The 26871-nt window shown below is 47.3% G+C and overlaps 1 protein-coding gene across 2 annotated transcripts in view; it reads left to right on the forward strand.

Moving 5' to 3' along the window:
- Window positions 1-26871, forward strand: part of LOC147684768 (kinesin-like protein KIF19) — a 1367439-nt gene that overhangs the window by 1152284 nt on the left and 188284 nt on the right. For both annotated transcript variants that reach the window (XM_086940625.1, XM_086940626.1), the window contains exon 18: window positions 14621-15112. In XM_086940625.1, coding sequence (XP_086796751.1) covers window positions 14621-15112 — 492 coding nt within the window. The remainder of the gene's footprint in view (window positions 1-14620; window positions 15113-26871) is intronic.

Consider the following 26871-nt stretch of genomic DNA (forward strand, 5'->3'; position numbering starts at 1 on the left):
GGGGTTGCAGGCGGCCACCTTTCAAGACCTTGGCGGCGCCATTTTGGGCCTCCCGGCGGGGCTGTTGATACTGGGTGGGGACCTCAATTCAGTGGTTTCAGGCACCTTGGATCGTTTCCCGTCCAGAGATCTTCGCAGCGCACAATCATGGCTCCCGGATTTCATGAACACCATGAGCCTCATTGATTGCTGGTGACTTTTACATCCCGCCCAGCGACAATACACCTTCCATTCCGGGGCTCATGGTAGTCTCTCTCGTATCAATTACATTCTGACTCCCTCGGCTCAAGCACAGTCTGTCTCTAGTGCCCGTCTTATGGCCAGGGGTATCTCGGACCACTCTCCGGTTTGGGTGTCATTTGACTTTGGCATCGTGGCGATGACCAGAGTGGCGCCGATCAACCCCTGGTACTTCCGTAACCCCAAGACCCGAGACCTCCTAGCTAAATCTATTGAGCTGTATTTCACTGAAAATACGGGTTCGGTAACGTCGGCCATTTCCCTTTGGGAGGCCTTCAAGACTGTCCTTAGGGTAGAGGCCTTCTCCTTGATAGCCGAAGCGCGCAGACGACGAGACGAGGACTTGGTGCGGCTGGAGTCGGATATTATGGATCTGAATTCCCAGTAAGCGCTGGGACCGACACCGGAACTACTCCATGCTCTCTCCCTGAAGCAGTCGGAGTACAGTGCCACTGCTACTGACGCTGCCAAGGCGATGGGCAGGGAACAGCAAGGGAGGATCTACGACACTGGAGACAAGGCGGGCAAGCTTCTTGCCTGGTTGGACAAGAAGGAATTGGCTTCCCGAGTGGTACCTGAGATCCTGGGAAACGACGGCTTGGTCGTTACTGACCCTACTGCTATTGCCGCGGCGTTTTCTGACTATTTTGAGACGGTTTATACGTCTGTCTCCGCTCTGTCTGAATCGGACTCGGCCTCTTTCTTGGAAGAGGTTGAGCTTCCTTGTTTGTCTGATATTGAGCGAGATGACATGGACCGCGGCATAACGGTTGATGAGGTTGCGTTGGCAATAAGGTCGCTGCGCTCCGGGAAGGCTCCGGGACCCAATGGTATCCCAGTGGAGCTGTACAAAATCAAGGCGGACACTGTCGCCGCACCCCTGCGGAATATGTTCCTGGCAGCTAGAGACGCCGGTGAGCTCTCGCTTGATCAACGCCTAGCCACCATAGTGGTCATCCACAAGGAGGGGAAGCCCCGAGACCTTTGTAGGTCGTACCGTCCTATTTCCTTGTTAAATGCCGAGCCCAAAATCCTGGCGAAGTTGCTAGCCAATCGGCTCGTGGGCGTGATTGCGGACTTGGTCCACCCGGACCAGTCTGGTTTCATTCCTCATCGGAACACGGCCCTTAATCTTCGATGGTTTCACGCAGTTGTGGCGCGGGCACACATGCTCAGTGAACCGACTGTACTTGCCTCGCTTGACGCGACGATGGCGTTTGACTCGCTCGAGTGGAACTACCTCTGGGCGGTGCTTTCTAAATTTGGATTTGGCCCTGACTACATTAGTTGGGTTCGACTCCTTTATTCTTCCCCGATGGCCAACGTGACGGTAAACGGCCGATTGTCAGCCTCCTTTGCTTTACGCAGAGGTACTAGACAGGGTTGTCCGTTATCGCCGCTCCTTTTTGCCCTAGCGCTGGAGCCGTTGGCTGCATGGATCCGTACTCATCCTGACATTGATGGTATTAAGTGGTCGCCTGGCTTTGAAGATCGCGTCTCGCTCTATGCGGACGACATTCTTCTTTATCTCACCTCTCCTTGTCGGTCCTTAATTGTGGCTTTTGACGTACTGGGTACTTTTGGTGGTTACTCGGGCCTGGTCATCAACTGGTCTAAGTCCTACCTCTACGTGCTGTGTGGAGGCACTCCGCGTCTCCCTAGAGGTTGTGCTATACAGGTCTCGCAACAGGGCTTCAAGTACCTGGGCATCTACATTTCCACGGATGCCCGGGCACGGTATGCGAACAATTTGCTCCCCCCTCTGGCGCGCCTGCGGCGTGACGTGGAGGGTTGGCAGAGACTGCCGCTGTCCCTGTTGGGCCGCGCGGCGCTGTTCAAAATGATGTCCCTGCCGAGGTTCCTCTATGCGCTTCAGAACACGCAAGACCCAGTGCCATCTAAGTACTTCGGGGAGATTGAGAGCCTGCAACGCGCCTTGTTGTGGGATGGCAGACCGCGCATTTCTGTTGTCAAATTGACCATTCCGTGGTATGACGGAGGCATTGCCTTGCCTGACATACGCCGCTACTACTGGGCGTCTCAGCTTGCGGCCATTAACCACGGATTCTACGGACCGGCAGTCAACCCGGGATACGCCATGGATCGCTGGCTTATGAATGACGGGATGTACTACAGGGCGCTGTATTCTAGATCTCTGGACCGGAAATTGACGGGTCCCACCAAGACTGCGGTGCACTTGTGGAGGGCGGTGACGAAGACTCTGGGATGGCAGGACAGGCTCACCATGGCTACTCCCCTTTATGATTCCGACTTGCTGGGGAAACTGTGGCACTCTAAGGGGTTTGACCGGTGGGACCTCATTGGTATTTCCAAAGTCGCTGATGTGATGTCCTAGGGGGAAATCAAATCATTCGCTGCTCTACAGGCTGAGTTCCAATTGGGGGCCACGGAATATTTCCGATATGCACAACTGAGACACGCACTCACATCTTCCTTGCCTGTGGGTGACAAGGTTCCCGAATCATCCCCGCTTGAGGACAGGGTGCTGGACGGCCATATGCCAGATAGTGCCATTTCCCTGACCTACAAAAAACTTATAAATGTGCGAACAGACCTGTTGGTGAAAGTGCGGGACCTCTGGGTGAATGATGGGATTGAGATGGATGACGAGGAATGGCAGTCAGCGGTCTCCTCCCCTAAGGAGGTGGCCATTTCTGCAAGGTTGCGGTTGGTCCAGTTGAAAGTGCTTCACAGGGTGTATGTCACTGGCCCCAGGTTGATTCGTATGGGGCTCTCCCAGGATGGCCTTTGTAGGAGAAGGTGTGGTGCAACGGCCACCTTCATGCATATAATTTGGGAGTGTCCCGCCATTGCCTCCTATTGGGAGCGAGTGCATGCGGTTATGAGGGTTGTGACTGGTGGGACTCTGCATGTGGAGGCTCGACGCTGCCTGCTGAACGTGTGGGGTCCGACTGACTACAATACTGCTCAGACCCGTTGGGTCACCCTGGGTAATATGGTTGCCAAGAGGGATATCGCCCAGAGATGGGGTGCTCCGACCCCCCCCCACTGTTAGTCTTTGGAAGACCAATATGGATTGGTGCATGCTCCGGGAGAAAACTGTTTACGTGGCCCGGGGTAAGCCCAAGATGTGGGGCCTGATCTGGAGTGCCTGGAATTCGTATAGAGGAGACATCTGTGTGCCCCCAGAGACAATTCAACCGGAGGTCCGCCTTTCTCCATAGCTTCCCCTTCCCCAGGCTTCACGTAGGTTTATCCTGATTTCTTGCTCCCCTTTCCCATGTCTGCTTTCATGATCCGGTAACTTTATGGTGTTATCGATCCCGCCTCTCCCCCTGGATGTGTGCCTTACCGCTTTTTATGCTCCTTTGCTTTGCCATACTCTTCCTCCTTTTCTCTCCCCCTTTTCCTCTTCTCTCTCTTCTCTTTCTTGTCTTCTTTGGTTCCTCTCGTTTCTTGAGATTTCTTTAATATCCATAAAATTAAACCTGATCGCGCCTTTTACTGTTTTGTACATGTTTCCGAATTGATTCACAATGCTGCCTGGCCTCCGGGATGTATGGCTGAATAGCGGTGTACTTGTTTGAGTAAATAAAGGTTTTCCCCCAAAAAAAAAAAAAAAAAAAAAACGAGGAGAAATAAAGCATTTTTCCACATTTCGCCAACTGAAGACCAGGATTTTTCTGGTCTTAAGTTTGGCGCTGCCACCTATTATCAACACCTTGATAATTGGTGGCAGAGTCGATCACATTGGGTGTTGCATTGGAACGCCCACTGCAACACCCACTGCACACCCCTTTCACGCTAAATTTAGCGCGAAAGGGGCCTTATTCTCAAGGCAGCGTTAAGCCACTTAACGTGGCTTGAAAGCCACGTTAGGTGGGTTAACACTGCCTTGAGAATAAGGCGCTGACCCTATCGCCACAGGCATGTCAGAAAAAGTTATGTTCCTGTGGCAATAGGGGCTTGAGAATATGCCCCAATAGTGTTCAACTGAGATTGAATTGTATCAGTTACTTAAACCCATGTTTGAGAATTGTTGTCCCTAACCTATAGTTGCTAGGTGCGCCTGCTATGCACACCATCATTTTGGAGCTTTAATTGTTATTTCCCCAAAGAATTGTAAAATTGCACTTCACTCTTGACGTTACTCACCCCTTCCACAGTTTCATTATGTTCTTTTTTTACATTTCCTTGGTCAGATATATTTATTGGTTATTAGCTGTTCTTCGTTAAGTAAAGTGACTGGAGAAAGTTTAGAGCGAGAAATACTTTTATTTGATTTGTTAAAATCGTAAAAGGGTGGAACATACCACCATGTGGTAATCAACAACATATAGAATAAAACATGCCCCTGTGTGCTGGGCAGCATTGCACAAATGTACATTATGAGTAAAAACAGGGAGAGCGCTTTTAAATATAAAAGAAGAATAAAAACAGGAGTAGCACTTTATAAGGCGATGGCCCTCTCATTAGAAGATTGGTGCCAGCAAATAACTGTTATAGCCAGGGATGCAGCACATGATAGGGCCTATATTTGATTACATGTGTCTGTTCCCACTGTTTCAAGTAACGTGCTTGCAGATTCTTTGAATAAAAGAGAAGAGGTAGGAGAGTAGGCTGTGAAGAGCATCAAGGAGGATCTGGGTCCGGCTGCAAAGTCTCCATATGTCCCAGTTCCTGTTTTGCTGCTGCCTTTTTTTCGAGCTTTTTTTAGTCGCAAATGTCAGGAATGTTATTGTTTTGCAGGAAAGTTATATCGAAGACCCACTGAGGCATTTTATCACACCCACCCTGCAGGTCCTGACTTGTGTTTCTCTTAGGGTTGGCCTCAGGAGGATTTTCCTTAGATTGTGTAAGGCCGGGCAAATATATAATAGGTGTAATAGCAACTCTTTTCCCTTGTCACAGAGGTGACAATCCAGAGATGGCCAAGTCCGTACCTATTTTTGGGTAAGTCTTTGGTCGGAAACCACCACAATCTCAGTAAGCTTAGTTTCCTCTTATAGTGATCCCTGAAGCATTCTTGTAAATAGGCTTGTTGTTTCAGTTGTTTATAGGTTGGCATCACAATTCAGGCATGCCAGCCACTAATGCTTTGTCTATTTTCAACGAAACTTGTTTGATGGCTTTGTTAGTGATTTTTTTAAAAGCAAGATATGACATTGTTGAATGCCAAGCTTCTTCCAGTTTTTTTTTATTTTAAGATTCCAAGACCTTTATTGATATAGTACGTCAATGTTACACGGCTTGGTGCCTACAACCCCGTGTGGGCCGGCAGCGTGTCAAAACCGTTAAAGAAATGTCACATAAAGAAATTGCAGTACAAGTATAAAAAAAATACACAGCAAGTTGCCTACAACCCCAGTGGGCCGGCCGCGTAGACAGTAATATTAGGTCTCACATTTTGCTTTTTATACTGTATAACAGTCATAAACCATAACTGGATCATTCCACTACCGCACTCCCCTCCCAACCTAGATTTAATTGTTAAGAAACATGTATTGCCTTCGCGTTTCAAGAATTGCGGGAGGTTAGTGTAAATAACAGACGGTTAAAACCACTTAATCCTCAACTTGTGCATTCAAGTAGGCAGTAAGGTACACCCAATAGTCTTTAGGCCTGGATCTAGGCGGCAGTGATTCCTCATACGTTCGGAGCGTGTCCTGGCAATGCGCCATGTCCTTCAGCCACTGCTTAACCAATGGTACCCTGTTACTCTCCCAGCATAAGGAGACTCTTTGCTTAGCCAACAGCAGAGCCACTGCGCAGAACCTACGTTTTGTGGCTTTCACACTTCCCAGTAGACCCAGTAGGCAACAGCGGATTGTACAATCAACAGTTACTCCCACCATTTCGGACAATTTAGTCACCACCTCTTTCCAATAGGTCTGAATCCCCGCACACTGCCATGCCAAATGTATAAAGTCCGCTTGACTGTAGCCACATCTCTTGCAACGTGCCTCGTCACGTAGACCATATCTATGCAGTTGGACTGGTGTGTAATATGCTTGGTGCAGGTATTTAAAATGTATTATTCGCAAGTTGCCATTGGGCGTGAGCATTGTGGTCAGTGTGCAGGCTATCTCCCAATCTTTTTCTGTGAGGGGAGCTTCCAGTACTGCGTTCCATCTACCCTGCGCTCTAGTCGCTCTATAGCCTATTTCAGCCTGCGCCATTTTGTAGAGCCGTGAAACCAAGTGCATGTTGTTGGGTGGCGTTAGGAGGAATTGCAGTGTATCCAAAGTTAACGGTTCATCAGGAAAGGTTGGATAGTGTTGTTTGATCGCCCCCTTTAGCCTGTGAAATGTGAAGCAAAATAATAGCGTTGGGTTTTGTATATAGGCCAGGTCTCGCTCCGTGATGAATGTAAATGTAAATGTAAATGTATTTGAGCTTATATAGCGCACAGCTACCCACAAAGGGTTTCCCGGCGCTTGCTTAGGGAACCCGTCCTGGTATTCCCCTGTGAGATAACCCCGGCAGGGTATCCACGAGGTGAAAGCCAGGCATCCCGCCGCGAGGGGCCGTTGTGGAGATTAAGCAAGCTATTGCCCAGAGTCGCAGAGTGTGAACCCGTGAGTTGAGAAGGCACCGGAGCGAGAATTATCGAGTCCGTGGAATTTTTGAGCCCAAGACCCGCCGAGGCGGGGAATTGAACCCTGGTCCAGGGCCGATCTCAGCTTCCGGGTCTGCCGCCTCTAACCCCTGAGCCACACTTCTCCACCCGAATGAATACCCCGTCTTTATATAAGTCACCCATGGAGACTAACCCCACCTGTTTTAGGAGACCCATTCCGACATCTTCCATCGTGACCGACAGATTCGGATGATGGTGTAGTGGCAATGCAGGAGCGTATAGGGGTAGTTTGTGCATCAGCTGACCCAATCGTCTCCATGCAGCGTTTGTGGTGTCTATCGTGTTAATGTCATTGCTGTGGAGTGGGGGTCTGTCGTGCGTGATGATGGCGTCTAGTGGGACAGGCTCCGCGTCACCCGCCTCAACAGCTACATGTGTCAAATATGGGGTTTTGTGGTACCAGTGCGTAGCGTATTGGGCCTGGGCGCATGAGTAATATAGCAAGAAGTCTGGTACTCCCCACCCGCCTTTGTCATAAGGTAGTGTCAACACAGCCAAGGTAATACACGCCTGCTTACCCGCCTATATCAGCTTCAATACCAATGTCCATCACCACCCCTTGTTGTTAAATCAATACCAATGTGGTCAGTCGCTTGAAAACTTCCCTTGGTGGCTGGATGGGATATTATTGAAGAGGTAAAGGAGTTTAGGAAGCACAACCATCTTTACAATCGCTATTCTGTCAGCCAGTGATAACGGGAGCTGAATCCATCTCTTGACTTTGTCTTCTAGTGCGTCGATGGCCCTACCATGATTTGTCCGTATGACTTATTCCGGGTCCCTGTGGAACCATATACCCAGGTATCTTATTGGGTCCGACTGCCACGCTAATGGGTACTCAATCGGGTGCGACAGTGTAGTGTCAGTCAATGGGAATATGGAGGACTTTTCCCAGTTTATCTGCAGCCCCGAATATCCCTTCAAATTTAATGTATGTGTGTAAGAGGGAATCCAAGTTTTGTGCAGGGTCGCGGACATAGAGCAGCATATCGTCTGCATATAGGGAGATATGCAGCGGTCGGCCTGGGAATTGGAGCGCCAGGTGATGGTGTTGCTGCCGCACTATACAGGCCAGGTGCTCCAAGGCCAAGGCAAATAGGAGTGGGGACAGGGGGCAGCCCTGTCTTGTCCCCCTACCTATATCAAAGGCCTCTGATACGTAGCCATTAATCTTAACCCTAGCCCTGGGTTGGGTATATAACAACTGGATCCATTGAATGTAAATCAGGGGGAAGCCCATTCTGTGAAGTATGGTGATTAGATAGGACCATTCAATGGAATCGAACGCCTTTGCGGCGTCTAGCATAACCGCTATAGCTTTCGTAGGTGGGCTCAGGTAGTGGGAGACCGCAAAGAGCGTCCTGGTGTTGTGTGCGGTATTTCGAGTGGGTATAAACCCTGATTGGTCCGGGAGGACCAGATTTACCATGAGTGGCTGTAATCGCGTGGCAAGTGTTTTAGCGAGAATTTTCGAGTCCACATTTAGCAGAGACAAGGGGCGATATGAATTGCATTTGTCAGGGTCTTTGTCAGGTTTAAGAAGTGCTAATATCATTGCTTCACGCAGTGTAGCTGGGAGTACCTGAGGTTCATGGGCAGCACCAAACATTGCAACTAAACGAGGTGCCAGTATATCTTTATACGTTTTGTAGAATTCACAAGTAAATCCATCAGGACCCGGAGCCTTTCCGTTTGGCAATGACTGGATCACTTCCGTAACCTCCTCTACGGTTATCGGCAGAGACAAGTATTGTCTTTGGTTGTCGGATAGCCAAGCTATTGCAATGTCTTGCAGATAATGCAGTGTGTCTCGTTGTGTAGTTACCGGTCGTGATGTATACAAGTCTCTATAGTTGTGGACAAAACTCTGCAGTATTCCCATCTGATCCGTATGTGTAATATCGTCTTCCCCAGTAATCTCCGTTACAGTGTGTGTTTTATGGCCACCACAGATTTTAGCCGCCAGTACCAGCCCAGGTCGTCCCCATTTCCCGTATGCCCTGGCTGTGTGTCACTTACTTAAGTATTTAATCTCATCGGATGCGAACTCTTGATGTTCAGTTAGTGTGTTTCTAATTTCGCTAAGTATCGATGGATGTGGAGTTCGTTCATATTGCTGTTCTAGTGCGCTGAGTCTGGACTCGCAATGTGTCAGTTGTGCTCTAATGTCCCTTAATATCCCCGCAGTTGTGCTAATGCAAACACCACGAATCGTGGCTTTAAACGCTTCCCACAAAAGGCCTGCATCACCTGTTGAGGCGTCATTTAGTTGAAAATACTCCTTAATTGCCTTTTCTATGGTATCTGCTTAGAGGGAGTCAGTTAGCGCCGCAGAATTGAACCTCCAACTGTATGGTGGTGGCGTATAATTGGGAATTCGTAAGGACACTTTAATGAGGTTGTGATCTGAAAGAGTTTTGGGCATGTGTTTGACTGTCTGGGTCCACAGTAATAATTCATCCGAGCCTAGCCAGTAATCAATACGCGACCAGCTGCCATGTACAGCCGAAGTGTGCGTTGCTTTTGTAACCCCCGGATGACGCGCTCTCCATAGGTCTTTTATTTTTAGCTCTAACATGACATCATGTAATTCGGCTCTAGCTTGCGTGTGGTGCTCTGTCGTGTTTCCTGATCTGTCCACACTATCATCTAAGGTGATATTTAGGTCACCTCCCCAAAGCACTACTTGATCCGTCTCCGAGGACAGTTGCAACCCAAGGTCATGAAAAAAGTCAGGGGCATCGGTGTTGGGACCGTATGTGTTAACCAGTGTCAGATGTCTACCTCGTATCCTACCTCTCAGTATAATATAGCGGCCATTCTCGTCTAGAGTCGTCGTGTCAATTTTGAAATGTGTACCTTTCTTCACTAGTATGGAGACCCCTCTAGAGTAAGATTAGTATTTGGAATAGTGTACCGATTCCGCCCATCTCCGTCCCACCTGTGCGTGTGAGTGTGGGGCTTCGTGTGTTTCCTGAAACATAACAATATCAATGTGCCATCTATCCAAGCATGCGAATATCTGACGTATCTTTCTCGGATTAGTATAGCCCCTGATATTCCAGGTTAGAAAGTTTAACGTTGGTGGAGTCAATGTAGAAGCAGCCATTGGGTCCGTCTGTGTAATCTGTGAAAGTTTCCTGTTTGTACTAGACCATACCTCCATGTGGGGGACATGCAATAAGGCATAATAAAGCAAACAGTAGGCATATCCTGGCCGGATGTAGGCAGTGCATCCTAAGCAGTCTGATCCATGAACTAAAACAACAATCCTCAAGTCCCACCCCACACCCACAACAGCAGCCCAATCCTGCTGATGCCATACCCTTAGTAAACATCCCAATTGCATAGAACTTTCGTGGGGATCACCCAAGTGGGGGTCCGCCTGGACTGCACATCACCATCCGAACTAGCGGATGTGGACGAACAACACTATCTATTAGCATCCGAATTAACACATCATATATTACAGCATGAGGAATCATCAGTGCAATGTATATAGGCCATCGATCCCGTAGTGACTGTCAAATAAGGCAGCTGTTCCTGTACCCCACAGCATGTCACGCTCGGTAGTGGGTCGACAGTTTTAAACCTGAGAGGAGGTGCAAGTAGCACCAACTTGAGCAGAAGCACCGAGGGCCGGCCCATAGTTGGCACCATTATAGAACAACATAGATATAACAGGTAATTGCTTGCTGGGGCCACCATATAAATGCACGATGTGAGTCCTGTATATTAATTGTGTGTAGCACAGATCTCCGTCCCCCTCTGCAACACCATGCCAAGGTATGCCATCCAGGGCATTAATACGTGAATTATCACATGTAAAGTGTCCTAATAGTCAACATTATGCTCCTTAGCGGCCTGATATCATCTCAGTACAACCAAATGTCACCTTCTGAATCTGCACAGTGTCCGCCAACCTACATCAAAACTTCACCTTACTTATGAGTGCGCGTAGTGTAGAAGTGGATGCCAGTCCCTATGGCGTCTACACCCAGGGCAGAGTCTTGCACCCAGCAATGCAATCATTTTGGCTACACATGCCCCACCCTTGATGTATTCAGAAGTCGTGGTTCTCCCTACCCCCACCCGTGGTCGAAACCACCCTTAGTGTCCGGGGAGAGGTGAGCACAGTCTTGTGGCTAATTTTTGCACTCCAGCAATGTCTGTGATCGTGAGGATCCATCTCTACATATTATAGTACAGGTGTGTGCTAAATTTCCGCCTCTGTCAGGCATGGCAGTACCCCTGGTGTATCAAGGCAGCTAATATCCAGGCGTGTGTATAAAGTTGTGTGTACCATTGAGAATAGTTTTACAACGTGTGGACTCACCGCAAATAGGGTGCTCATCACAATATATTTCAATGTACACATCGGCCAGGGCAGGTCTTACCATGTCGGCCCGGGACATACATGAGCATCAGCACCACCGCCAGAGTCAAATTGGTAGTAGCTCGTCATTTCTCGCTGTGGTCTTGTTCCTGTCCCCCTCTGTTCTTCCGGGTGGTCACCATGGTTTTGATGAAGTCGTTCGCTGTCTTGGGTGTTGAGAGCACTGTCGATTTGCCATCCCAAGTCACCTTCAGCCGCGCTGGGTATAACATGGCGTATTCCACCTTCAGGTCACGTAGTTTTGCTTTAGCTGAATTAAATTGTCTGCGGGCCTGCTGTACCGCCATCGTGTAGTCAGGATAAAACTCCAGACTGTTGTTTTGAAAGGAGAGGTCTTTGTGCTCACATGCCAGTCTCAGAATCGCATCCCTGCGCGATAGTTCAAGATGCGCGCCACAATTGGTCTTGGTGGTGTTCCTGGCGGGGGACGCGGTGCCAGGGTGCGATGAGCTCTTTCTACTATAAACACTGGTGATAACGCTTCCTTGCCAAAGAGCGCCAGGCAGAGTTCCTCCACGTACGATTCCATCTTGCCCGTGTTTGTGGATTCTGGCACACCTGTGATGCGTACATTATTGTGACGCAATCTAGCTTCAAAATCCTCCTCCTTGGATCTTATGACTTCCAGTATCTTTTCAAAACCAGTGCATTTAGACGTGCTCGTACGTGCTTCATCCTCCACAGCTGATATTCTGGTTTCAGCCTCATCCAGCCTTTCGCCATGCTTGTCCATCTTCGCCGCCATATTGTTTACTCGGCAGGTGAGGTGGTCCAGCTTTCCGTTTATGTCCTGGAGACTGGATTGGATGACTTTCAAAATAAATTCCATCCCTTGCGTCGCGCCGACTTCTGCGTCTGTCTCGGTGTCCGAGTGTGATTTAGGCGCCCGCGTTGTCCTGCGTTGTTCAAAGTTGAGCTTTGGTTGTTGCTTGTCCGATTTCCCCATCTTTGGATGATAGTCTCTGCCGGGGCTCAGCGGTCAGTTATAACACTGTACAGCACGACAGCAATATCAGGATGTTAGCTATGTGAGGAGCTCACCAGTTATCCAAGTTGGCCTTTGGTCTGTGCGTTCACCAGCGTCGTCACCAAGGGTCTTCGGATGGGCAGCGTATGATCTCTTGCAGTCAGTTAGACTCAGGGCCCAGGTTGGACCGGCGCAGGTTGCGGGCGGCAAGGTCGCTCCCCATCGACTCCTGAGCATCTGCAGTGTTCCCAACAGCGGCGACGTTCCCTCTATAGTGGGCACAGGGGTACTCTCTTGCTGCGCAGGACTAGGAGCGTTGATCCGCAATACAGTATGTGGCGCCACAAATGTCTTCGTCCGACATGCACAGAGCTCTTGCGTCCTTCTCCTGCAAGCTGCACCCCAGGGGGTGGGAATCGCAGCGGCAGTAGACGTGTCCGAAGTGTGATGCGAGTGAGCTTGTGGTGTTCCAAGGACCACGTTACCCTTTCCGGCGGTCCTCCACGATGCCTCTGTGGCTGTGAACAGCGCGGACCCGCAGCAGGCGCCTCAGCTCGTATGAAGTTCCCTGGGCGCCGCCATCTTAATTAATAGTAAGGACGCGCCACTCAGCGCTCGAGGGGCAGAATGGTTTAGTTCAACTGTAATTTTCAGCCATCCGCATGCAGTCCAGCCCGGGACACAGGGATTCATGAGGTGCATAAAGCTGAGAGCGACCAAACATACAATATCAGTGGAGCTTTCACCGCGGCGGTTTGTTGTAGTGCAATGCGTTTTTTAGCGCTCCATTATACAGCCATGTAGTTGTTAGTGTGCCCCTGCCCTGCCGACAACATGCATTACTCTCTCGAGGACAACAGTCTCTCAGGAACAATCCCGCAGCTGTGCTAGCCCTCGCAATTTGTCCTACATGGGCGCCGCCATTTTGAATTCCATCTTCGCACCGTTTTCATTGCTGTGGACAAGTAGGGCTATAGCGCATAACCCGATTCATTAAGCAGTATGGCCTCCGGGGGTGTATAGACACGTTCTAATCATTGCGCTGCCCGCCTGCGGCGACCCCCTGCGCTTCAGTACTCACTAGCGTTGCAGGGTTGCGAAAGGTTAGGCTCTCCGGGGGTCGCCATCTTTTCCGCCTGTGTCCGATAAAATCACAGATAGCCACAGATATGTCCTGGTGTCATGGGGAAGCGCTGCTCATTGGTTTTGCTGAATAGCGGCAGGCGTTGATTGTCTCTAGGGGAAGGTGTACGTGAAAGCTCCGGCTTGGTAGTATGTGGTGACTGGTTAATCAGCGAGGTGCGGGCGCCATCTTACCCGGAGCACACAAGCTAGCCTTCAGGCTTCCCGATTCGATTTACTCCTCCTCTGCCAGCATTCCACGGCGTGAGAGCGCTTCCAACAAGCGCATCGCTTATTCCCCTTTCAGACCGTGATGAACATTATCACAGTCGGTTGCTGCAAACGGGATAAAACGGGTGAATTAGTGTCCGTCCGGCGGAGCTGTCTTTTCAGCCAGCCATCCCGCAGTGCGCCCTCTAGCACCCCCAAGCTTCTTCCAGGTTTAGCGATAGAAGCGCTTGCCTAAGAATATTGCATGTGGAATTGGTGTGCCTAGCCTTTTTTTCAACCTCTTCCCAGCGTGTTATCTTCAGCTGCCCTCATTCGCCAGTAATATTTGGCCAGGATCCCTGGTCTGGCCGGTATCTGGTTTGTTAATCCGTATTCCAGGCGTATTTGCGCTTGGGAAATATGGCGCGGAATTAAGAACAGTTTTTTTAACAATCTTGATTGGGCAAGATTTAGCGTTTCGAGTCCTTGGTGTCCATCATTTCCGAGCCATATGTGATTAAGGGCAGAAATGTTGCTGCTACAACCTTTAGTAAGTGACTTGTTGAGATTCCACTTCGTTTGTATAGTTTTGAAAGCGTAGGATCTTGCCTAAATAGAGCGTTAGGTAGGCCATTTGGTCAGGGTGCCCCGTCCGCTCTCAAGTGATTTATTGTCCTCAGAACCTGCTTTGGAGTTATCTGGTCTGTTTCTTCTCTGTGCTCCAGAATGGCTAGCTTACTGCTTTCTTTATAGGTTTCTTTGTTAGTAATTATTGTATCAGTTACTTAAACCCATGTCTGAGAATTGTTGTCGCTAACCTATAGTTGCTAGGGGAGCCTGCTATGCACACCATCATTTTGTAGATTTAATTATTTCCACAAAGAATCGTAAAATTGTACCTCACTCTTGATGTTACTCATCTGTTACACAGTTTAATTATGTTCTCTTGTTACATTCCCTTGGACAGATATATTTATTGTTTATTAGCTGTTCTTCGTTAAGTAAAGTGACTGGAGAAAGTTGAGTATACCTGAAAAGTAATGTCTCTTTTATTTTCCCATAGAGACAGACAGCACTTTCCTTAAAAGACATAATTTCCATCTTGCGCTCTCCCACCTCTCTGGGTTCGGACAGTCGACAGTCAGTAGCTGAGAACCCTGGGTCTGCACTTAACCCAGAAGCATTGGAGGAAATAACAGTCGGCACCAAGCACATATCTCTCATTGCAGCCAGAAGACGGTCGCAAGTCCATGTCCCTGGATCCTCCCAAGCACTGGATCGAGAAAAGGCAAGCACTCGCTTATCCACCAATTTTTTCGATGACATGGAAGAGACCAGGTACGTGAAACGTACGTACAGCCCACACCATCGAATGGAAGGAGCTAGTAGCTTAGAGAGCCTGCACAAAGAGCCAGAAAAGGATGATGGTAACGAAACCGATCACCCGCTGCTTAAAATAATCGACGATTTAAGAATGCAAAGACTGAGACACATGCATACGAGGAAGAAATCCAGTAAGAAAAGATCCCAGTCTTTTGAAACAGTCGCCCCAGAGGTAAGGACTGTCTGACTTTTTTCCTCTGATGAACGTTGTTGGGGGTACAGAGCAAATTAACAAGCATTAGCAATGCCAATACGTCTGGTTTGTCTTAGGCTTTTTTCTTGTGATAGGGTTATGTTGTTGTGTGATATATTTGGGTGTACAAACAGAAGACATACATACACGGGTGCACAGGCCATTTGTTGTTCATTACAGTTTGAGTGGGGGGCGGCCTGTACTCTCTTCCCCCTGAGGCTCCAATTTATTTGATATGGCATATGCACACAGACCACATCCAGGTGCAAATAAAAACACACACAGACTACATACAGTCAGACAACACAAATACACAAGTGGTTGTTCATAATATGGGTGTATTGACAATTTTGTTGGTTGTATACAAGGATAAATAGATGGTTGAAGGCTCTGAGTGTAAAGACGGTGGACGGTGTGTAGAAGAATGGATATGGTTACATTTGCTGATTGATACAACTATAAGTGGATGAATGTTTGATTTTGAGTTGACAGATGAGTGCTAGAGTGTGGGTGAATGGATGTTTCAGTAAGGATGAATGATGGACACTTGCCAATAGGCAATGTGTGCATATGTGTGAGTGGATGAGTGAGTCTGTGACTAGCTCGTTAAATAGATGGTTAGCATGATTTGAATGAAGGCTGCACAGAAGACTGTTGGTGGATAGATGGGTGCTTAGGTGAGGGTAGAAGGAAGTTTGGATATTGTTGTATGGAATAAATAAGTAATTTCTGATTACAGTGATCTTCCGGTGAATAATAAGTATTTTATGAACTGGGTTTGAAAGAAAGCTAAACATATGACTCTGAATGTCTTGCATGGACAATATTTGAAACCTTATTATTTACAGACGACGAATGCTCTGCTGTTGGTCATGCCCTTGCATCTGTTCTGCTCCCACTGGCCGTAGAATCGATTGACCGATAGAAAAAAACAAAACACTAGAAATTATAATGTGAGCTAATGATATTCCACCTTATACGTTTACAAAGCGTGATCATTGTGGATTTAATTTATTCGTATATTTAGTGATCCACTACAAAATACAAAGCACCTTTTCTTTTTTTAAGCTTTATTTAGCTCAAACTCGACCCGAAGGTATAAGAGGCAGTACATGAGCACCAGTTGCGTTACAGACAAATTCATTTAAGTTAGGCACCTGGAAATTAAGTGATTTGCCCAGAATCACAGGATGTTGAGCTTCCCCCGCTTTGAGCTTGAGCGCTCAATCCATTAGGCCGCATCCTCTCCTTGTTAAGTCCTTCTCTTGCAAATGGGCCCATCTACCTCCAGAGAGTGGTACCTGGCCTTCCCTACACCTAATATAGCAAATCTGCCCCGATTGACCGACATGAGGTGTGTCAGCCAAAACATGATGGAACACCTTTGAGAACCTATGGGGTTTACTTACGATACAAGAAACACTCCAATCCACATAAGGAACCACAGATTCAAGGCAGAGCTAAAGACTGCACATTTTAGGAAAACCTTCAACCAAGAAAGTTATTTGAAGATTATCCCTAGTGTTTATCTACAAAGTATCAGCACAGCACTGACAAAAAGACGAAAACCATCAATCCCTAGTACTTTAGCACTAAACGTCATCCATAATGATTGCCACTCAATAAGACTGATGCCATGTACCCCGTAGAACAATCAAGCACTGGGCCATGCACGAGTTAGTGTAGGGCAGAATAAATGCACAGCATGAGTAGATTGTTTACTTTGAGTGGGCATTAAAACACTCCCCACTTCAGGTACTTCTTGATGTCCACCCAATTCATTTAAAAAAAGCTCCCAAGATTTTGGATTTTCTGTATTACACATGCATTCAGGCAATACAAAAATGAAATGAGGAAGCAGGCTTCCTTGGGGAGAGGGGCGTATGGGGAAGCATGACAAAATCATGTACTAGAATAAAACGAGAAACTCGCACACATAGAAGAGCAAGCTGTATAATATCACGCAGTGCTGAGTAGCAAACTGCACAAAAGGTAAGGAGATAATACTCTGCACAAAGATTACACAAAATAATTTATCTGTACAGGAACAAACGGTGCCGAAGAGCAGACCCAGCTTGTGAACAAGGATTGGCTCCCCTTTCGTATGTTCAGGGTGACACTGTACCAAACACAGGGCCTTATTTATGAGGCCTTGCAGCAATTTTGCACCACTGGTGCGCCACTTTTTGTGACCACCGGCGGCGTAAAAAAATGCGCCATGTTGCGCCCTATTTACAAAGTGACGCAGCTACTTTGTAAAGCCCTGCGCTACATTGTACCTGCGTCAGGTATAATATATGCAGATTGGGCGTTCCCACTTAAAAAGTCTTGTAGAAGTGGCACAGTTAAATTTGTCAGAAGGTGGGCAAGGGTGCGACATGGGTGCTCCTCCTCCCCACACCGGCCAGCCCTGGCATTCCTCCCCATATTGGTAACCTCCCTGATGGCCAGATCGCGGAACTCCATTAACAAAGCCGAGCGTCGATGTAAGCAGGTGTTCCCGCCTGCTGCGGCCCCTTCGTCAATGTTGCATAAAGTGGATTCATTAGTGTGCTTCTGTGTGTGTTTGGCTGATAAAATTCCTGTGTGCTTGGAGATACACACTGCACGGATAAAGGCCATAAAGGCTTCCCAAAGTGTGTCCTGTGACCCCACCAACTCCACATTTAGCTCAAAATATTCGGAGATAGAAAGAAGCACTTCCCCGCGTAACACCGGGTCTTGAAGGGACTCACTAGAAAGTATCCATGTATTTTCCGCACCAAGGTCATATGGGACCTGCAGAGAAAGAAGAATGGTCTGTGGTTTGACAGTGTGGGTGATAATACTGAGATTTCCCATAACCAAGGGACCACATTGGCCGAGAATAGCCAATAGACCAATCTCCTCCAAATGGAATGAGGGTGGAATAAAAAGTGAATCCTGGAGCAGAGGGGTAACGGGAGCGCAGGTGCCTCTTACCACGTAGGCATTCACGATGTGTCGCAGCGCTTCTCACGCCCAGAGCTTACCACTTTGGTATGTATTAGTAGAGACAATTTGGGCACACATCAGCACGTTTGGATCCCTGGCCAATACCACACAGTCTGCATCCGAGGGGTCCATGTGTGATAAGAGATAGTGAAAACATTCAGGGTCATCCACATTGCGAGCGTAAACTTTTCAGCAACAGCAGCCATTTATCGACAGGAACACCCTGGAGTAATACGAACCGACCATCAAGGTCTAGTTAGCTGGGGAAAAGAGTGAAAGGGGACACTTTTATGAATGAGAACACAAGTGCCCCAGGAATAGGAATATGGATGCACGCCTCAAGTCTTGGCCGGTAGTTACCGGTCACTCTCTCTCTGGGGACTAGGCGAACCCTGCTCCCTGCCTGACCTAACAATGGCGGCCTAGCAAGGACATCTCAATCAAAGTCTGCCGGCCACAACCTCTCCGGGAGCTTTCTGAATCAAGCGAGGGCGAATTGCGCCGGACCACTCCTAACGACCGCCTATTGGTCCCTGCCAGCTCGCCTTAGGTACGCTCTCATTGTCCTGAAGCCTTCATCTTCCCTCTCCATTCCACCTGACCTCAACAGGGCAGCTCAACCAGGACCGCTTATTTTAGAATTCCCTGCCATCGACCTCCATGAGAGCTCCCCAAATGAGGCACAGTCAAGCCACGCAGTGCTAGAGACTGCCTCTTGCCCCTGCCCTCTTTCCCAGCTGCCTGCTCCTGAATCCGGAGCCAATATTTTTTCTTGCCTCCTCGCCCCGGTCTCAAATTGGGCTGCACATCCAGCCTTGCACCTCTAGATACTCTGCCTCCTCCTCAGGGGCTCCTAGACCAAATCCTTCCCCTACCGACTATTCTCTATCCCCCCTTGACCCTCACGACCTCTCCTCAATTACCCCCTCTCTTACTTCTGGACTGAGCTCCCTCCGCCATTTCCGATCTGTCCCGGGCCCCCGCTAACAGCTCCGCAGCGGCTAACCACCTCACCCCCTGGTTACAAAATACCCCTCCTCAATAGACACTATCCTCACTAATCCTCACAATCTGCCCAGTTAGAATGCCTCCCACCTCGTCTCCCGCCCTAAACCCTCTCTCCTCACCCTACATAAAACTGAACGGCCATAACTCCTTCTCGATGTATATGTATCAAGGACCCCCTGAATTAACGAATCTCACAATTCCTAGGCCAGGGAAATATGCATGAATGAAAAGTAACAACCTAGGACATTTGGCGGTACAAATCACATGTAGATCAGACACGATATAAAAGTAAACTACAGCTGGCTAAAAAAACAGGCTTTTATTAAACAATTAGCACAAGTAAAAAATCATTCATGTAACATCAAATGACAATTATAAAATCACATTATATACCTAACAATTACATATAATAAATTCATACACAGTTTTTTTTATATAAAATATAAGAGTAAGTGGCATGAAAATTCGGTCGAATTTTCATGCCACTTACTCTTATATTTTATATAAAAAAAACTGTGTATGAATTTATTATATGTAATTGTTAGGTATATAATGTGATTTTATAATTGTCATTTGATGTTACATGAATGATTTTTTACTTGTGCTAATTGTTTAATAAAAGCCTGTTTTTTTAGCCAGCTGTAGTTTACTTTTATATCGTGTCTGATCTACATGTGATTTGTACCGCCAAATGTCCTAGGTTGTTACTTTTCATTCATAACTCCTTCTCGATCACCCTCTCTCCGAAATAAAAATAAACTAATCAGACAATTTCCGGAATCCCTCCTTGCCGACCTATACCACTCCTCCGCCTTAGGCCAAATATAAATGGACCTCATATTCCACACAACCAGACCCGCCTATTGGATATTGGCCCTGAGAGACAGATGCCAAATCACCAAAATGACAAAGACGACCCATAGCTGCCTGCAAACTCTCCTTTAACACCCCTCCCCCCTGCCACTCTGCGGGATCACCTCGGTGACCATCTATTCTAATGGCACAGTCCTCATTCAAGCCAACCATGCCAACCTGGAAGCTTTTGACCTCCTCTTCCGCTCTCTACTAACAATCAGCACCCCAACACTCCCCCCCCCTCCCTCCGCTCACTGCCGCCTGGAAAGTCAATCCACCTTAAGGAACTCTCACCACACTCCGCCTCCTGTTACCCCACCCACCGTAGCACTTCCTCTGACCATCGGAAATCCCCCTCTCTCCAATGATGCGGCCCCCCCCTGCTTTACCTATTCCCCCTGAGCAACCACCAGCGCGGAACCCCCAACATCCTGTGCTGGGCGTCCACAACCCACTCCGCAAGCCTCCCCTCGTCATCCTCCCCCTAACAAGAAAAATAGCCCATCTCTTCCCGATCCCTTCCATCCCTCGTCACTCCCCATAACCCAAACCATCACATCCACTAACAAAATCAGTCATCCAAACTCTGCCAGCGCTCCCCCCAAAGAAATCACCCCCAGCTGCAACCCACCTCGTCAAGAAGAGACGGATTGACGCCTCGCCCATATTGAATGCCTACTCTCCACCTTATTACAGGGCATGAGTCTCATCCTAACCAACCTCTCGTCATTCCCCCTCAACACCACCTTCAGCCCCACCTCCCCCCCCCCACACCCCCTTTGGCCTCCGAACCCCCTGCCCCCTAAGCAGTCAGTCCACACTTCCCATCCCCAGGCCCCGAGACCAAGGAGGGCTATGGAAGCCATGTCCCCGGAGGAAGCGATCGAGCTGGCCTCCTCTTACATCTCCCCTACTACCCACAACCTGCACTCCGCAATCCAGGGAATCACTGGGACAGGAACTGTGCTTTCTGTCCAGAAACCCCTCGGACCCCCTTCCTCCCTCATCACCAACCCCACGGAACCAATGAAAGAGACCCACCGCACTAACTGCATGCTCATTAATTGCAGGTCTGCCACTAAACACGCTACAGAGCTAGCCGAATCCATTCTCAGCTATGACATTGACATTGCCTTCATCACCGAGACCTGGCTCAATGATTCCTCCCCTCCGATCCTGGATATGCTCGTTCACACGGGTTTCTCTATCATCAAGAAAGATAGAATAGACCAAAAAGGCGGAGGCGTGGCAATCATCCACAACAATAACCTATCTGTGTCCGAAACCGATAACATCATATACAACTCATTCGAATGCCTAACCGCCAACATCAAAACCACCAACAATAACCTAGTGCACTGCCACCTCTTATACCATCCCCCAGGCAACTCCGTCATGTTCACAGAACACCGCACATTGCTCTCTCCGAGACACCACAACGTCATTCTAGGCGACCTTAACCTCCACTGGAATGATAAGAACAGTGCTCCTGTACAAACCCTAAATGACCTACTCCTTACCAACAACCTCACCCAGCACTGTTCTCAAGAAACCCACAACAAAGGAGCTATCCTGAATGCCATCATTCCCAATCATGGCACAATCACCATAGATCACATCCTGCCGGTCGACTGGTCAAACCATCACCTTATCTTATTCCACCTCCCTCATCAAACCGTACCTCTGCCCTCCATCTCAGCCCCCCCTCATGGCCGAGAAACTTATCGCAGATCAACAGAGATGAGTTAGAAGAGAAAATATACTCCCTCCTGCCCATCTCCCTGGAAGGCGCCTCTACTGAAGAACTCACTACCCACTACAACGTTACCATATCCTCCATCCTTGATGAACTAGCCCCCTTGAAACTGGAAAAACCCAGGAACATTTCCTCCAGATCCTGGTTCAACAAGGACATTAATGAGGAATGAAGGCAACTCAGATCTTCTGAACGTCTCTGGAAAAAGGACCCCTCCTCCAGCCGTTTCGAGGAACTCAGAGCAGCAAGAAGAAAGAACAAACAACATATCAATAACGAAAAATTCTACTTTTTCTGCACCGCGCTGGACAAGGCCAAAAACAGACCAAGGGAACTCTTTGACATCATTAAAAACAAACGTCCAAGCCAACGACATCCCTCGTCCAGCCCTCATAAGCCTTATGCGACAACTTCGCCAACTTCTTTCACAAAAAAATAACCTTGATCGAACTTTCTCTGGACATTAACCTCCATCCCATGACAAAGACTGCTCTCCAACAAGCGAAATCATCACAAAAAGACAACCGGCAACAACCTGGTCCTCCTTCAACCCCATCTCAAAATCGGAGGTCCTCAAATTTATCTCCTCCTCCAAGCCATCGTCTCACCACCTCGACCCCATTCCCTCTCAAACGATCAAAGAGCTGAAATTCACCCTGGCTTCTCTTTGGTGCGAAATCACAAACAGTTCCCTAAAAACTGGCACCATTCTAGATTGCCTTAAAGTCGGCAAAGTCAATCCTCTTCTGAAAAAAACAGGCTTAGACGCAACCGACCTGAATAATTTCAGACCTATCTCCAATCTCCCTTTCCTTGCCAAAATCCTAGAAAAATGCGTCCTCTGTCAATTGAACAAACATATTGACAACATAAATTTGCTTGACCACCACCAATCAGGCTTCAGAAAAGGCTACAGCACCGAAACTGCAATCCTCAGCATCATGGACGACATCTTCAACTCCCACGACGCAGGCCACTGCTGTCTCCTCATCCTCCTAGACTTGTCAGCTGCTTTTGACACTGTAGACCACAGTCTTCTCATCAAAGCTCCCAAAGAGCGATTAGGTGCAGACGAAGTGGTCCTATAGTGGTTCTCCTCCTTCTTCCAAAACCGCTCCCAAAGAGTAAAAATCAAATCCTTTGCCTCCGAACTCGTCCCCGTAAACAGAGGCGTCCCTCAAGGCTTCATTCTCTCCCCTCAACTGTTCAACATATATATGGAACCCCTCACCTCCATTCTGAAAAAAGCGACCATTACCTTTCATCTATATGCAGATGATACACAGATCCACTTGGTAACCTCATCCTTTAACAACATTCTAAGACTCAACAATGTCCTCAAAGAAGTCCAATAATGGCTATCAACAAACCACGTCAAACTCAATCAGGGAAAAACCGAGATCCTCCTCATTTCCAACAAGGAAGAAAACCCGAAAATTATTGAATGGTTGAAAGCTATTGATGCCCTCATCGGAAATCTCACCCTGGCAACCTCGGTCAAACCACTGGGAATCACCCTTGACCACAAACTATTGATGTCCTATCACATCAAGAACTCAGACAAGAGCGCCTTCCTCAATCTGAAGCTCCTTAACAAAATCAAACGCCACATCCCTCGAACCCACCTCAAGAAAGCCACCCAATCCCTGGTGTTGTCCAGACTGGACTATGGGAACGCAGTTCTCTCGGGTACAGCTCGCTCTCACCTAGCCCCGCTCAAAACTACCCTCAATGCTGCAGCCAGAATGGTCACCGGAATAAAGTAATTTAACCACATTTCTCCCGCACTCAGATCTAAAATGGCTCCCAGTCGAAATGCGGGACAGCTTCAGAACTGCCTGCCTCACACACAAAGCCCCGCACACAGGGAAACCGGAATACTTAGCCTCCAAACTCAAGAAAGCCAGGCAAGCAAGAAGCCTCAGGAGTTCCAAATCCTTCCTACTCATTCACCTAAAAACACGTAAACAAAAGACTGTTGCCCGCTCTTTTGCAGGAAATGCACCGAAAATCTGGAACGCCATCCCAGTTAACATCAGAACCACCCCCTCCTTTCCAAAATTCAAAAGCCTCCTAAAAACCCTCTACTGCGCCTTCCCGAACGCAATTACGTGACGCTCTCACCTCCACCAGGCTGTCTCCTGACAGCGCGCCCCCACGGGCAGCCTTCAGTCATCGCACAACCACTAACTACCTCATACCCTCTTTCTGAACTCTCAGCCCCTGAGTTGGCACCACAAAGAGAACATTTCCAGCATTAGTCTTGCCTTCCCTAGGATTTTGAGACTACCTCTTGACCCCTCTTCCTCGCTGCCACTCCTTGGCCCCCTCGACCTCTCTACCTCAACGGCACACCTCTGACACTCAGCAGAACTGTAAAGCTTCTTTTTGAACTTTTTCTACCTCAACGGCACACCTCTGACACTCAGCAGAACTGTAAAGCTTCCTTTTGAACTTTTTCTGTATTTTCTTACCATGCATTTGTCCTGTATTTTGTCTCCTCTTCATCATGTTGTAAAGCACTCCGATACCCTCAGGTTTGGCTAGCGCTATAGAAAACCTCTAAATATATAAATAAATAAATTAATAATAAGGGAAAAGTATGTGAAGGGGCATAGGAAATGAAGATAGGAACTACAGAGGCGTTGTTGCAGCAGAGAAACGTAAATGAGTAATTAGACAAGAGTTTAGGACAAAAACCTAATTCCCAACCCTCCCAACACCCACACTGGAACATAAGGTATCTAATGAAACTCAACAAGGCAAACCAAAAAACAAAACAATCCTTTCAACAGAGGTTTGGTGTACATTATGGGGGCAAGGCGACAACAGTACAGGCGATGGCCCATTCTGTAACATCATTATGCATTAGTAAGGTTTAGTCAACTGCAATTATACCAATGTAACCATGAAAAGCTAGACCTGCATAGATGCAACACCAGTAGCACCGAAGGTGGAGACAGTGACTAAATGCTGAGCATGAGGGATGGAGTCAGTCACACCGGAGCAACGGAATACGGAGTGGCGGACCGCGAGCAGAGGTTCCAGCACCATCCGAGTCAGACCATCCAGGAGAAGGATAGTTGGCTCATAGGGATTTGCAAAAGGCAGAGACATCCGAAGGGGCATAGAATATTCAGTTTTTTCCATCGTGCTCCACTCGCAAATGTGCTGGGTAGAGCATCGAGTATCAGATGCCCAGCTTCTGGAGGGAGTTCTTGGCGTCACTAAACTTGCAGCGGGCCTCCTAGACCATGGGGGTGAAGTCAAGGTAAATGGAGATGTCGGCACCCTGATAACAAAGGAGACCCTTCTCACGGGCCAGGTAGAGAGCAGTGTCTCTGCCCCCATAGTTGAGGAGGTGTGCAATGAGAAAACGAGGTGTGGTGCCCTCAGGAGGACGGGGGACAAGGGTTTGGTGCGCACACTAAACCGCAAAGGTAGGAGAGAAGCTGGAGCAGGTAAACAGGTCTGTGAGGAGTTGCTTCACAAAAACCTCCGGCCTCCCCATATTTGTGGTCTCAGCATTGCCAGATGCATGTATATTATTTTTCTGAGACCTTGCCTACAGGTCTTCATTTTTGATGGCCACCTGCTTAAGGATACATGCAATTTTGTCACGTCTCATTTGTACTGTATTGCTGGGAGCCTCTAGCCGCCCTGATTTACGCTACTCAGCACCATCTAGCACCATCTATCCTCACACCCTGTTGATCCATGTGCTCCCCCGGCCACCGACAGTGTCAAAGCGAGCATCCATTGTACGGAAGCCCTCCTTGAGCTCCGACATGATTGCAGTCAGCATGATTGCTTCATGGTCTGCGTCCTGATTCAGTGATAGAATATCGATGAAAAAACATTGATGGTAAAAAAAATATCAAAAACAAAAATATAGATAACCAAACACCGACTCCCATACCCACATAGGTAAGTAAAGAAATATTGAATCAAAAATATTGATGTAAAAAATATAAATATAAAAAATATCGATTTTAAAATGTATGTAAAATAAAATAATATATATTAAATATATTAATTATTAATATTAATTTTAACAAAATAAATTACATTTAATATACATTTTTACAAAATAATACAAATAAACTTAATTAAATAAAAATAAACAGACAAACAACAGTTTTCTTCACAGACAAGCTCGCACTAGGGATAAACCACAGTTTATTTCAGCAAAGTAACGCGTTTCGACAGCAAGAGCTGTCTTGATCACACAATTGCATTTTGAAACAGGAAGTCTTTACATAGGTATTGGACACTGAAAAAGGACTGATAGTTAGATAAATAGTGTTCAGGTCTTAACATGGCGGCCATCTTATAATGGTGAATATATATAAAAGTGGTATATCACACATGTTCATTTTTTCAGCATATGTACACATATATGTATAATTTTCAAACCTACTTGGAGACTCAAAAAGATATACTATGTACATGGAGTTCATATATACACACATTTACATGAAATTCATATATGTACATGTTGTGCAATATTGCAAGCTCGGGCGACATATTCCTTCGACATAGTGTCCTAGTGATATCGTAAATGACTGCCAAGATAGTCTCCTGTTTATAGACAATATTATAACCATATTAGGGATAGTGCCCCATTTCTACCAAAACTGTACTTATTCGACCTATGGCAAGTTTAGCAGTGCAAAAATCTTGAATGAACATTGTCCCACAAATCATATTGTATGTATTCAAGGATAGACCGATGTATATACATTAAGTACCCATGGACTACTTCCTGCGTCAACAAAGAGAAGATAAAAAAATAAAGAGTGCATAGATTAGAGTGAATTCTTTAACTATAAAAAGTGCAAATTCTTATCTGAAAGACAGGACCCTCGGGAGAAAGGGGTAGGTTATCAGGAACGGATAAGACAGTCCGCTGCTCAGGTAACCTGTCCTTTCTTCCTATAAGTGAAATCAGAATAGAAAAAGTTAACTACTTAAGTGAAAAATATAATGTTATATTGTAATGAAAATTCAAATTCGAAAAGCACGAAAACAAAGTTGCAGAATAATATACTGTACAGGCAATTACAGACGAATGGCCCACGAATAGACAAGACCGAACATTAATCCTTCAAGTGATAGGCAAGTTCTTCATCAAGATTATGGCCTT

Source organism: Lissotriton vulgaris, chromosome 10 (assembly GCF_964263255.1).
Source record: "Lissotriton vulgaris chromosome 10, aLisVul1.2, whole genome shotgun sequence".
In the NCBI taxonomy this organism is placed as follows: domain Eukaryota; kingdom Metazoa; phylum Chordata; class Amphibia; order Caudata; family Salamandridae; genus Lissotriton; species Lissotriton vulgaris.